The sequence below is a fragment of the Corapipo altera genome, unplaced genomic scaffold, assembly GCF_003945725.1.
Source record: "Corapipo altera isolate COAL_440 unplaced genomic scaffold, ASM394572v1 343, whole genome shotgun sequence".
NCBI classification, from domain to species: Eukaryota; Metazoa; Chordata; class Aves; order Passeriformes; family Pipridae; genus Corapipo; species Corapipo altera.
Genome location: NW_020884913.1, coordinates 2,693,139 through 2,706,350, shown reverse-complemented (window position 1 = coordinate 2,706,350; position 13,212 = coordinate 2,693,139). Strand labels below are relative to the sequence as shown.

At 42.5% G+C, this 13,212-nt stretch overlaps 1 protein-coding gene across 1 annotated transcript in view; it reads right to left on the bottom strand.

The window, feature by feature from the left end:
* TEX2 (testis expressed 2) overlaps positions 1-13,212 on the bottom strand; it is a 41,488-nt gene that overhangs the window by 12,075 nt on the left and 16,201 nt on the right. Inside the window, exons 2-6 of the mRNA XM_027654256.1 lie at positions 11,229-12,883; positions 4,969-5,169; positions 3,445-3,781; positions 2,054-2,301; positions 566-715 (exon numbers count right to left, since the gene is read on the bottom strand). Coding sequence (XP_027510057.1) covers positions 566-715; positions 2,054-2,301; positions 3,445-3,781; positions 4,969-5,169; positions 11,229-12,857 — 2,565 coding nt within the window. The 5' untranslated portion in view covers positions 12,858-12,883. The remainder of the gene's footprint in view (positions 1-565; positions 716-2,053; positions 2,302-3,444; positions 3,782-4,968; positions 5,170-11,228; positions 12,884-13,212) is intronic.

Here is a 13,212-nt window from a genome sequence, read left to right as displayed (position 1 = left end):
AACAGGCCTGTGATTACCTTCTGCTGCTCAGAAAGGTTACAGAATGCAAGGGGAAGGCACAGGAGTCACTCAAAAGCACCTTCTGAGCTCGTGCAGCTCATGGAAGCTGCATCCTGGCACTCCACACACAGCTCTTCCCATGACTCTTACTGCCACTGGCCTGTCCTGCAAGCAGTGCATGTCTGAGGGACACAGGAACACACTGGAACTGTGGTTCCCTCGTCTCCTCCACCTTAAAAGCAATCTCCTATTTCCCAAAGCAAGTTTCATCTTTTATAAGCAGTTCTATTTATCCCTGAAGTACATACAGTAATACTTCTACTTTTCACATAAAACCCAGACAGACACAAATAGTTCATCCAGCTGTAGCTCATTTCAAAGTGAAGCAGCCAAGTTAACGTGTTGAGATCCATGTGAGACTGAACTGGAATTCTGCATCACATTTATTTACTTGTCTTTTACATGTAAGTGTGAAGTAAGTCTTTCTTGTACTGTTTTAAAACTCAAAGACTGTTTGTTTCATTTCTCACAAGGAGTGTGTAGGGCAAGTCTCCAGATTAGGTACCTTTATTTTGCTTAACTTCATTTGGATCTTCTTTGACACTAGATCAGACCAATACTTTTCTCCTAAAAAATCCCAAAATATTCTTCCAAGCAGAGCATTCACCCAGGCCTCCTGTTCTTCCTCTTCAGCTTCCTCATGGGCATCCGGCAACTGGAAAACACAGAGCAAGTTATTGAGCCCTATAAATTCTATAAACTAAGGACAGAAAAGGCCTGTTTTACACTGGAAGTTCAGTGTTGGAGCCCAGGTCAGCTCAGAACACAAATGCTCAGCAGAGAGAGCAGCTTTACAAACACATCAGCTGTGCTGCCACGGGCCTGTCATCATCCTGACATGCAGCAGAGGGAACGAGACCACACAGATATAGATTGACCTCTGGCAGTGAAATGAGAAAGCTGTATGTAATTTAACCCCTGGCAGAAAAAGCAGATAAACCCAGAGCGGGCAGACTTATAAATGTGTCTGCAGCAGAGATACTCTCTCTTCCCAGTCAGATCTCTACTCTTCCTTTGATTTATCAAAAAATTGGAAAGCAAGACCCCATCTTACATCCTTAAATCCAGTTCAGAAACACCACAAACAGACAATAAACAAACACAGTGCAGGGAAACACACTCTGCCTTTCAATGTTTGTAAACAGGATTCAGGAAACTATTGTTCCCTCTGCTGCATTAAAGGTTTTGTTTACAATCCAAGAGGATTATGTCTTGGTTTACTTGAGAACCATCTCGAAACACCTGGAAATATTATAATATTATACATTCAGATGCTGCATCACTGCCTACACACAAAGAAGCAAAGGCAGCTGAAATAACTCTGGGTGTGTACACACACTACCATGTATTGCATTAAAACCAGGAGGTTTCCATGAAGGAAACACAACAAATTAAATGTCTCAAGTGCCTGCAGCGACAGAGGAATTCACCACCTTCATTATTCCAGGCAGAGCTCCCAAAGCCAGCAGAAAAGCAGTGCTTTCTAAGACAGGCAGGTAGATGCTACAGTTCTGAACATCATTTCTTGGCAGTGCCTGCTCCCCAAGGCTGCAGCATCCTGCTGCCAGAACTGCTGGGTGAGGAGGTTCTGCTGTGACGCAGGTTTTCCTGCCAGCTCTGCTCATCTATTTATAGAAAGGTTTCTGACACGTGCCACATCCAGCAGAGAATTCCTCACTGCTTCAGGGGCTGTTGGGGGCTAGAATATCTGCTTTCCTGGGTGACCACAAGTTGTGTTTGCATGCTATGCCACAGCCTCCTGCTCCTTTCTGGACACTGTATGAAAGTCTGGAAACCAAGATGCACGAGAGGAATTACATTTTTAAATGAATGGTTATCAGAGTTAACATTAAGGACCCATTTATTAAGAGTGTTGTACTGAATATTAAGGTTCTGTTTACTGAGAGTGACTCAACTGCAGTCCAGGAGGCCAAGGGATTAGTAGGAGCTGCAGACATTGTTACTGGTGTATCCTCTGGAGGACAAGCATTACCTTTTTCACAGCTGTAGGGCTGCTGTCTGCACTGAGCACTGGGCTACCTGAAGGGCTTTTCTTTTCCTGTGGAACACACTTTGCCATATAAATGTTGTAGTCCAAGAGCATTTTCTGCCTCACGTTGCCAGCCAGGTCCTTGTGCTTGGGCTGGGCTGTGATCTCCTCTGCATTCCCCTTGCTGCTGCTCCGGCTGTGCGTGAGAGCTCCGGGCTGACTGTCAGCTCTGCTGTGTCCTGCCAGGATCCCTAAATTAAAAGGAATAATACCCATTTAACAGAGAATAAATCTGACAGCCATATAGCAGAATGTGGGATCAAACACTAAAGGAATTAAGTTGTTTTGCAGATATAATTTATTCTGAAAAAAGCCCCAACATTCAGCGCAGTGCTTTCTCATTTTGAAGGCTCAAAGTAAATCCCACTCCTGTGTGCTCAGGTGGTCCTAAACCCAAATGAGCCAATCCTTGGGATGATTCAGCACTCAGCAGGATGTGGGACTGGAGGAGTCAGCTGATCAATAGCATATTTAAATATGGACACTCACATATGTACAACACATGGCAGAATTCCCAACAGCCCTGCTGGGAATGCCTAAAATAAAAGTCAGGTGATTAAAATGTACCTATGACTAAACTTTTTTTTCCTAATCTAATTATAGGCTGTTACAATTAAAAGTACTATCAAAAGCATGTAACTATTAGAATTTTAATTAGCCCTTAATTTTGCATTTGCATTTCAAGAAGTTATATGTCAGAAATAATGACGTTAACTAATTTTTTAAAAGCTTCTCAGAGAAGAAAGACAGAAAAGTATGAGTCATTCAGGTTTAAAATTATATCAGAGGACGCTATTAAATTAATTTTTCAAACATTTGATCAATACTACAGACTAACACATTTGGTGGTTTAGATATATATATTCAGATAGATAGATATATTAGTGCAGGACTTAGTAAACAGAAAAATGTGTTTTCTTGTGACACTAATCCATGAGAAAGCTCTTTATCATTTACAGGAGATTAGAGTGGAAGGAAGGATGGAGGAAGAAAGATGGGTAGTAAGAGATGAGTCTAATAGTGCAAATGTTGATGAGAAAAAAGTAGTTTGAACAATTCATCCTTACAAATACTACAGGAGTTATTATAGTCACTGAAAAATAGTGCATTCATATAAAATAGTTTAAAAATAGTAACAGTTGAAGGCATACAGCCAAGTATACAGCCAAGAGAGGAAAAGGCAGAGTGGGAAGGTGGGAATGAGAGGCCAAGATAAGGAGCAGAGGAGTGCCCTGGGTATTACTTGCCTGTAAAGATCACTGTGGTTCACCAAAACAGAAGTTTGGGTTGTTTCTTTTAACAGACTCTTATACCAGAACACAAAATGTCAGTACCTGACTTGCTCGTACACAGACTCGGGGGCTTCTTCGCTTCAGCCCTCAGCCTCGAGGCGAGGAGGAACCTGCGGAACCACTCCTCCTTCTCCCTCCCTGTCCTCCCAAAGAGATAAAGCACTTGATCCTTTTGGCTACTGCACTTTGCCCCATCCTGAGGTTTCTTGGATTCTTCGCTGTTTGAGTCCACTTTTTCAGCAGATGACTTTTCCTCTGCGTTCTCCTTCTCAGCCTGGGCCTTAGCCATGAAATCCTCCTGTTTAGCGAGTTCAATACAAATCGGGTATTTCTTATTCCAAATTCGTTTCCGTGCCAGACTCTTGGGAACCAGGGAAATCTGAAGGATAAATGAAAGGGTTAAATTAACTTTTTTTTTTTCAGTTGTATCCTCTATGTTTTGATACTCACACAGGAACGCAAGAGATACAGATCCCACACTGGATCTGCTGGGTTTAACTGACTCAGCATTGCTGGTGGATGTCCAACCACTGCTATCACCAGGTCTTTGGTGACAGCCATGGCCTTGGAATTAAAACAAAGGCCATTTGAGCAGCTTATACAATCATGTGGATTAGAAACTCTGTTTTAATTGAGATCTTATTCTCATAGATACAGAGAAAAAACAGAAAAACCAAGAACCTTGTTTCTGTGACCACAGGGTAGATAATGCGAGTCTAAACCGTGTTTTAAACTCAACTTTTCAGGCCCATCTCATGAAATTGAGCATTAGGAGTCCTTTCCCATATGGACTCAAGGGAATGGAGGGAGGTTTTCCTCACTGTCACCACGGTCCCTCTGTCCCTTTCCCTTCCACACTCAACTGAAGCTTGATTTGCTCTCCCATCTGCACTGCCAAGGCCCTCGACTGATGCAGCACATTAAGAAAATCCATTCTGCTAATAATGAGCTATTGATGTATTACTTAATACAATGCCAATGGAATCAACTTCATGTGGCAACTCTTCACAGATTTGAGGGAGGCAAACAACACGTAGTGAAACTGCCCCAGCATTACTGTTGATGTTCCAACTGCAAAAATCCCCATCTCCTTCCCTGGACAGGGGGTACCTACAGCAAGTCATGGCTTTCCAGCCACCTCTTGCTCTCCCCTTTCACATTCCCATACAATGTATGTTCCCCCACTGAGTGAAAAGTAAATGTTGTCTGAGCTGCCTTGGGATAGAGACAACCACCAAAGATGATGAATTTTGGTGTAACCCTCAGAATAGTCCTGCAGTCATCTCGTGTGTGGGGAACGAGACTCTGAGCTCCCATGAGTTACCTTCTGCTCTGAACTGACAGAGAAAAACCAAGTTTTTCCCTTATTGTGTAAATATGGGGTTTTTTTCTAAATCCTGCTCCATCTTCCTCCCCAGCACAACCTTTTGCAAGTTAGTCACCACAACAGTTTTGTTTACATAACAACAGAACATGAAAATAGAGGAGCGGAAAAAAAATTTCAAGGTTAAAAAGAGGTTGCAAAGTGTTCTTTGCTAAAATCAGGTATAAATAAGACACACTCACCCTGCTTTCTGTCAGTTCATAAATCTTCTGGCTGACATAGGTGACGTCAGGCTTTGGCTCATTGTACAGAGCTCTTCTAGAAATGTTTTTATTGGGTTTGGAGAGTCGTAAGGTGCTTCCTTCGAGCCTGACGTACACGGAGTGAGTCAACGTGGCATGGTATGTTTCTGGATCATAATTATAAATTTCATTCATCCATCCCTAGAGAAGAAAACACTTGTTAACAAGCTTTTAAGCTGTTGGAAAACCAAGGACAGCATGCACATAAAGGTTTTAAATCTTATCCAAGCTTTTGCCGAAGTTCTTTCACTTACTGCAGGAACAGAAGGAGGCAGTAAATGCCCCAGATGAGGTGGCACCGACCTGACAGAGCATGAGATGAGGACGGTGTCTCAAACACACAGTTGTTTTGTATATGTAGCACAGGGTGCTCTCACCTCATCCCCAAGAATCATGGTGGGACGTGCAGGATGCTGGGAAGAGCCACCAGGCAGGCACAGGAGGGTTGTGCAGCTCCCAGCAAGCACAGACATCCTAATCACCAACAGCCAAGGCAGAGCAAACTGTCTGCTTACAGGCAGCTCTGACATTTCAATCACCCACAATTAAGGGCTCAGTGGAAGACCACAATGGAGTTTGCTTTCATGCACCATCACTGTTGGAGATCCTTTAACATGTTGTGTAATGGCTCCGCTACAACACAGGAGTCTTACACGTGGATTAAATTCAATTAATTTCTGTGCAATGAAAGAAAGAGCAAACAAACCAGCCAGCCCTGCTGGAACAGGCCTGTAAGTGCTGGCTCTGACCACGATGTTACTCCTGTCTCTGACATCTGATTACAGAAATGTAAGGTGATAAATGGGGCAGAAGACAAACTACAACAGTCATTCAAGGGAGAGAAGTTTCCCTTCTCCTAACCTGCCACACAACATACTTTGATAATTGCTTCCACCTGCACATCAGAACCTTAAATTCAGCACACTCAACATTCATCAATGTCAACAGCGAGTAAAATGGCACCTTTACCAACACCTGGTTGAGCACAGTGGGGAAAGTGGGGAGAGCAGAATGAGCACCCCAGTATTCCTCAAAACAATAAGTTGTAACTATCTTATGCAAAACCCAGAAATTACTGCCACATTTCGAATTATTAAAGTTTCCACCCACCCACAGAAATGTAAAATCTACTTGAATGCTCATTTTCTTCAGTGCCACAATTCCTTACAGCAGACAGCACACACTTTCTTAGGTGCCATAGTAACAGTGCTATCTGTGTTTTGCTTACTCCACCATCTAGCTCCAGTTTCACTACAAATCCTGAAAAACCTAGATAAATTAGCATTTCTTTTATGTTCAGGAAAGATTAAGTCATTCATCTTTGCTCAGCTCCAAAGCAGATTACCTCTTCTATTAACAGAAATCAGGGCATACTCTTTGAAGCAGCTTTATGTTTGGGGTTTTTGCTTACACTGGGTTCCATACCACTACCGTACAGGAAGCAGAATGCACAAGGCACAGGTTTCTATAAGTCACCAAGCTCTGCACAGCAGGGACGATGCATTTTTGAGCACATCCCATCTCCTTCCTAGAAATTATTAAGCCAAGACATCTTTGAGCAGACAGCAATTAATTTTCAGCCAGGAACTCCAGCTGGACTTACTGAAGCACAAGGACATCACATGAGTTGCCCAAAGCCCTCACGAGCCGTTCACTCTGTATGGAGCTGGAATATCCATATGGCCCCCAGATCTCTGGAGCAACTCCCACCTGCCCCCAGATCAGAACTCCGAGCTATTTCTAGCTCAGACACCGCAGGCTGGAGTCTGCAGATGGGCAAATGCACAGATGGACGTTTGCTGCCTCAGAAGTTTATTGCCTCCTTTCTGCAAGGCAGTTCAGGCAAACACCACACCAGCTGGCACAGGGAGAAAGGGCTCCTTGGAAAGTGGATCTCTGTAGGAAGCTTAGCCACGAGCCCTTTTCCTAACTCCAATAAGCTGTGATGTTATTCAGGAGGAGGGCTGGAAACTTTGGGGTACGTGTGGTACCCGAAACCTGATGTTCCTTTGATGCCCTGCTTGACATGGAACTGGCTGGAGTTTTCCAACACATCATTCTCTCAAGTGCCATGTGCCATAGTAAGGAGTAATAATCCCTCCTGCTTTTCTGATCCCTACCATGTGCCCGGGCTTTCCTCTTCAAACAAGTGGATTAGCTGTACAACCTGCCAAACTCACAATCCTCACAGCCTGTGGTGCCACCTCCCCTGCTCACTGTTCACAGCCACCCAAGAGAAGTGCAAATGCTTCTCAAGCACAACCACCACGTTATCAGCCACTGGAGAACCTCACCAAGACTTTCAACAATGATTTCTGGCTGTCAAAGGTACTGAATAAAACCTAGAACCAACAGAAGATAAATACATTTACTGCCTAAACCAGCAACCTACACAGTGATTTCTGCACAAGGAGGAGACTGGCTGCTTCATGGATTTGAGGCATAGCCCAAAACCCAAGAGATACAAAAGTTTAGATTCAAATATTTAATGTTTTATTTTCAGACAACAGTCAGGATGAAAGAGAAACTGCATTACTACAAACTCTCCTTGTACGTAAAATTTTAGTTTCCTGATTTCTAAGGAAATTTCTTTTTTGTACTGGACATTCAAGTTATTTTGTTACAGAGAAACACTGCACTGCTGAGAGTGAAATGTTAATACTTCACCAAGTGAAGATTCTTCACTCTGTTACTGAATCTGAAAATGTGTGGCAGCTGCAGAAATTTTATCTAACAGTGTTACAGGGGGTAATGACACCAGGTGCCCTCTCATGTCAGTGATCTTCAGTTTTGTAAGTTGTTTCATTTAGCTTAAAAAACATTGAGAAGGTTATCCAAGAAACCCTAAAAGTCATTCCAAAGTTCCGGCATTTCAAGAACAACTTTAGCAGAAACACCTCTGCCCCTCTTTTTGCAAAAACGAACTGCAACAAAAGATTCACAGCCCACGGAAATCTTTTGCAATGCACCCAAACAGAGAAGTTATGTTACCATAACGTGCTAACAACAGATAAATTTCCCCCAAACTACTGAAACAACAAAGGATTTCCTTGTGTAGGAGAGGAGTGACTGTATGATGGGTCTTTTTTGTGCTGGTGAAGTTGTTAAAATAAGAAATTCAGTAATTCAGGGAGGACAATGACCATAGTCATGTGCTGCTCTGCAGCTGCTGGGCATTTACACTGATCCTGTGATCTCCATTTATAAAGGTCAGCACTTGCTGATGGGGGGAACTGCAAAAGCTCCTTAGGAAGGACCCAGAGGGTTTGGGGCACAGACCGAGTCTGCAAAGAAAAATAACTTAAAATCATTACTCAGGATATTCTCAAATACATAAATAAAAGAATCAGCAAAAGCCACTTCCACAACACAATTCCAAATCTGAATGAAAACTGTCCCTGAAGCTTCTTAGTGATTTTAACAGATAAAAGTTCATTCTTATGAAATGATACAATCATCACTCAAATCACACTAATTCTATTAGTATCCCTCATGTTACCACTATTTTACAATACTGCAATAGTGTTTTGCTTGATTAATGAGGAAAAAGGTAATGAACTTTTTGAGCTTTATTGACAGGGAATCTAAAGACAAGATCTGAGGTGGGAGAAGCAACCATCACCTTTACTGGAAAACACATTTATCTGTCAGAGGCCACTGTCGAACATCAAATTCCTTGGACGGTGCTCAGGAACAGCTGCTGATAAAAAACCTCCTCCTTCTGCAGAGCTGTGGCTCAAAAAGCTCCATTTCTCCAGCAGGCACTGCTACTGTGTTCTCCTAAAAGTTCTTTCTAATGGAAAGGGTAAATCTATCATTCCCCTTTTAGCTGTTACTTAAAACCTTTCGCATCAGCCAGCGCAACACAAGGGAATGCACACTTGAAAGGCCAAGAAGGATGTTAGGAAAGACTAATGGATTAAAGGAGAAAAAAATATGTGGGCAGAGAGGAAAAAAAAAAAAGGAAAAGGAAACCAGAGAACTGAAGACTAAGAATAAGCAGATAAGAAAACATGCAGTGAAGATGCAGGGGGTTTGTGCATTTTCTGGTTGGGGGGATGTTCTCCCCCAAACCCAAAGACATGAAGGAAGTACAGAACTCTACAGAAACACACACTAACCAGCACCACGGTCATTTATTTTTTCCCCATTGCCAAGGAACAATTTTGTGGGAGACAATAACAATGTTCAAGTATTTCAGCAATTGCTGAGGGGAATTTTCCACTAGTTTTTGAAACTTGGGAAATGCAAACTTCTCAAACATTATTTACATGGGGGAGAATGCACACATACTTGGACAAAAATAGCCTGACAGCAGTTTGGCAGAATCCCAACTCCTTGAGCCCCATAAAGGGATCTTACTCAGAGCATTTATCATAACTGCATGACAGCAGGCCAGGCCAGAATACGAGACCAACAAGTTCTGAAGAAAACATCTTTATGCAAGAGCATCAAGTTTCATTTTCCTATGTTTGCCTGACTTTTGCTACAGATTAAGTCTTTACCTCCTTTTCTTAGAGGATCTAAACTGTCCAGTACTCATTTTGACAGATGCAAATAGAAAATACTTGTATGAAGTGGGAATAATAACTTGCAATCTGCTAAATCACATTACATTATGTTCCACTACAATATGGGCACTGAGCTCGGTTTTAAAATCCTGAAACATTTACATACTGAAGACAGTTACTTTGAGTGTTAATGAGCACAAGATATACTTGTCAGGTCATAAAAAACATTAATCTCCATTCATACAGATTTCTCCACACTGTTCATTCCTTGCCTACAGCCATTCTCACAAAATGTATCTCCTGGATAAAAGCATTAAAATATACAGTTTAAAGGTTCCTGACTAACAGCAACACCTCAGAGACAGCTGAACACCAGCCAGTAATGAACATCAGGTTCTCTACCAGCTTCCAAGGGTTGAGGCAAATTTATATGCAGGGTCTCAGCACCCAACTAACAAGGACAGAACTGAAAGCTTGTCAAGATTTGTCCACGTGAGCAGCAGGTAAATCAGCTGAGCAGCCAGGAGTGCCCAGTCTGCATCCACAACAGCAAATAAAGCAAATAAAGACCACAACTCATATCATTCAAGGAAAAAAGGGAACACCAAGGGAGCACAAGGGCTGGACATGCAGCTGGTGCCTCTATTCAGCAAAAGTTGCATTTTGTATTTCATTTCTCTAACTTTTCAGTTTACCTAAAGATACATGAGACTAGCTATCAAAACACTACAGATTCTACAGCATATACCCAATACTGGCTGAATTTAAATTCCTGCAACCTTTGTGCTGTTACACAGTTGGAGATGCATCTTCAGAAAGCTCAATTTAATATTTACACAAATACTCTGCTAAGCAAGTAATATCAAGTGAAGGTTGTACCACTATCACTCTGAAATGCTTCTGGAGCACATGAGAAACCAGCAGGTGCTTTACTGCTCAGAATTCTGCAATAGGGAAAACATTAATTCATCACAGATGGAGGTTAGGAGAGGCAGGGCAGGGACAACAAGCACAAAGCCACAGAAGGAGCTGAGTGGTGGATCACAGCTGGACAGACAGCCAGACATCTGAACTTGCATGATCTGAACAAGAAGTGGAGATGGGGAAGGGCAAAGAGGAGGGAGAATAAATTTTCTAAGAGCTTCATTTAAAACCCAGCTCTCAGGCACATGTTTTGCTGAGCTGTAATTCCTCCTCCCATCCTAATTAGCTCATGTTTGAGAATTCCATATGCTCTCCAACTCTCTATGCTGCACTTGAACACAACGCTTCTGACTCTGCTTAGACTGAACAGACAAGACAAATTACTGCCTAGACAGTAAAATATCCCAGAAACAAAATACATCTCCCAAAATGGAGCTTCAAGAACAAACGTTCTTTTACACACTAAACTCTGACACTACTTGCTCTCAGTAATTCAGATGGATAATTTCAAATCCCTCAGCAAAACCATTTGCCCTTTTACTTTTGAAGAAATTCCATTTTCTACTAATCCTTAAAGACATTGAAATCTTATATATTCTCAGATACTAAACCATTTGTGCCCCTGCCAAAGCCACCTAACCCTAAAACAAAACTGTATTTACAAATGGGGATAATTCAGCTCATTTGCACCCTCAGAATAAATCCAGTTTATTCCTTCTACCCAAAATAATGCACACAAACACACACAAAGTGCCATGACCTCACCTTCAGTATGTCAGGTTCTTTGATGTCTAGAGCTCCTGCATTCCATCGCTTTTTCATACTTTTATGAAATTTGAGATATTCATGAGTGCGTGGAGTAACAAGCCAAATCACACAGACAGCTACCATAAATCCAAGGGCCATTCCAAGTAAGAGTCCACTTAAGTAGCCAGGGAGAGGGATAATTAAATAAGCATAGACTAACAGTGTTAAGACATACAAAGTTTTCAACGGTGGTTTAGGCTGTTGCACATCCAGATTGTTTTCATCCTCACTACTGAGCATAGTGACAGTTTCCTCAGTCATCTCGGGATCCACCATGGTTTCAGCAGGTTTATCAGTTTTGCTTTCATCCTCTAGCAAGAGAAAGTCCTCAGAATACAGTTCACAAAACTCCTCATCCTCCCTGCTCACTAGTGCAGACAACAAACATTTTTCAAGTACGAGTGAAGGTTTCGAACTCACGTCCTTTGTGCTTGAAGACTGAGAGCTTGGGGTCTCTGTGTCTTTTCCATGTTCCTCAGCAGCCTTTGACTGGTCACCTTTACTCACAGAGTCACCTCCAGAGATGTCCCCTTCCGAGTCACACTCCTCCTCCTTAATGCTGTAGTTGTTATTGCTTTCCAAATGGCCATTCAAACTGGAAAGGTTTGAGAGTTCTGAAGCACTTGAAGATAAGGCTTTGGGCCTGTGGCTACTACTTTCATCACCCATTATTTTACTGAGCAGCTGAAGAGGCTCATACATTACCTCAGAAAGGCGTCTTTTAGTATCTTCAATTTTAGCCTCCATTTCAGGTACTTTAAAAAAGGAACGAGTGTCAGAGGGGGATGTTAATGGAGAGGAGGGGGCAGTTTTAGAATCACCACCTGTAGCTCGAGGTTGAGTGAACTGTTTGAACAGATGCAAGTTCAGTTTCGAGTCAGGTGGCCTGTAAGACACAGCTTCAGACTCTTGTTTAGAAGTGTCTGTAGACAGAGATTTCACCAAGGTTTTCATTAACTGTCTATGTCGCATCGGTGGGGTGGGTTCTTTGGGTTCCACATCTGTTGAAAGGGACTTGACTAACCCCTTAAAAGGCTTGGAACTAGAAATTGTGGATGACCCAGTAGATCTGGAAGGGGATGAGGACGGGGAAGACGACAGGCTGGATTTCTGTTCCACAGATCCCACCTGATACACCACAGATGCACCTGATACGTCGACTGTGTGACATGAGTGTGACGATGGAGACAGGACTAGTGGCACTGCACTGAACACTCGGGATGCAGAAGGAGAATCCAAGAGCGTCACAGTCTCTGCAGTTGGCAGAACTGCAGGTGATGAGGACAGCAGTGATGCAGAGTTGGCCACGTTAAGCGAGGTAGCTGGACCAGAAAGGTCATGGCCGGGATGCTCAAAGCAGAGGTCTTCCTTGGCTTCAAGTGCTGTTACAATGCTTTGGTCATCTAGTTCCTCATCAAGAAACTCCTTAAACTCCTCTTCCTCCTCTTCTTCCTCCTTCCCAAATGCAGAGAAATGAATAGTGATGGTTTCTTGGGAGACAGATCGTTGGACCTGCACTTTTGGTGTTGACTGCTTTGAGGACATTTCACCAGTTTTCTCTGCATGGCTACTGTTCCGACTTGTCATTGCAGGTTCCAGAGATGTGTCAGAGTCTGTGGAGAAAATGTAGTACTATGTTAAATGCATTTTTTTCACCCTTCAAGTACCTTATTTTCAAGTGTTGAGCCAAACAGGTCAGTCAGTTGAAAATTAAAATGCTCTGGACGCTCCCATCTCACTGAATTTACAGCTGTCTGGTCAAATTATGGACTGACACTAAAGAAATTTACTGTACATTTATTTCACTGCCTAAAATATATCTCTATTTTAGTTAACACTTCCTCTGCATCTGCTTAAATATCTAATTTTTATTACCATTGAATGCAGGAGCAGATTCAAAGAAAGACGGGGTGAAAAACAGGCTTAGGACAATTGGCAGTCA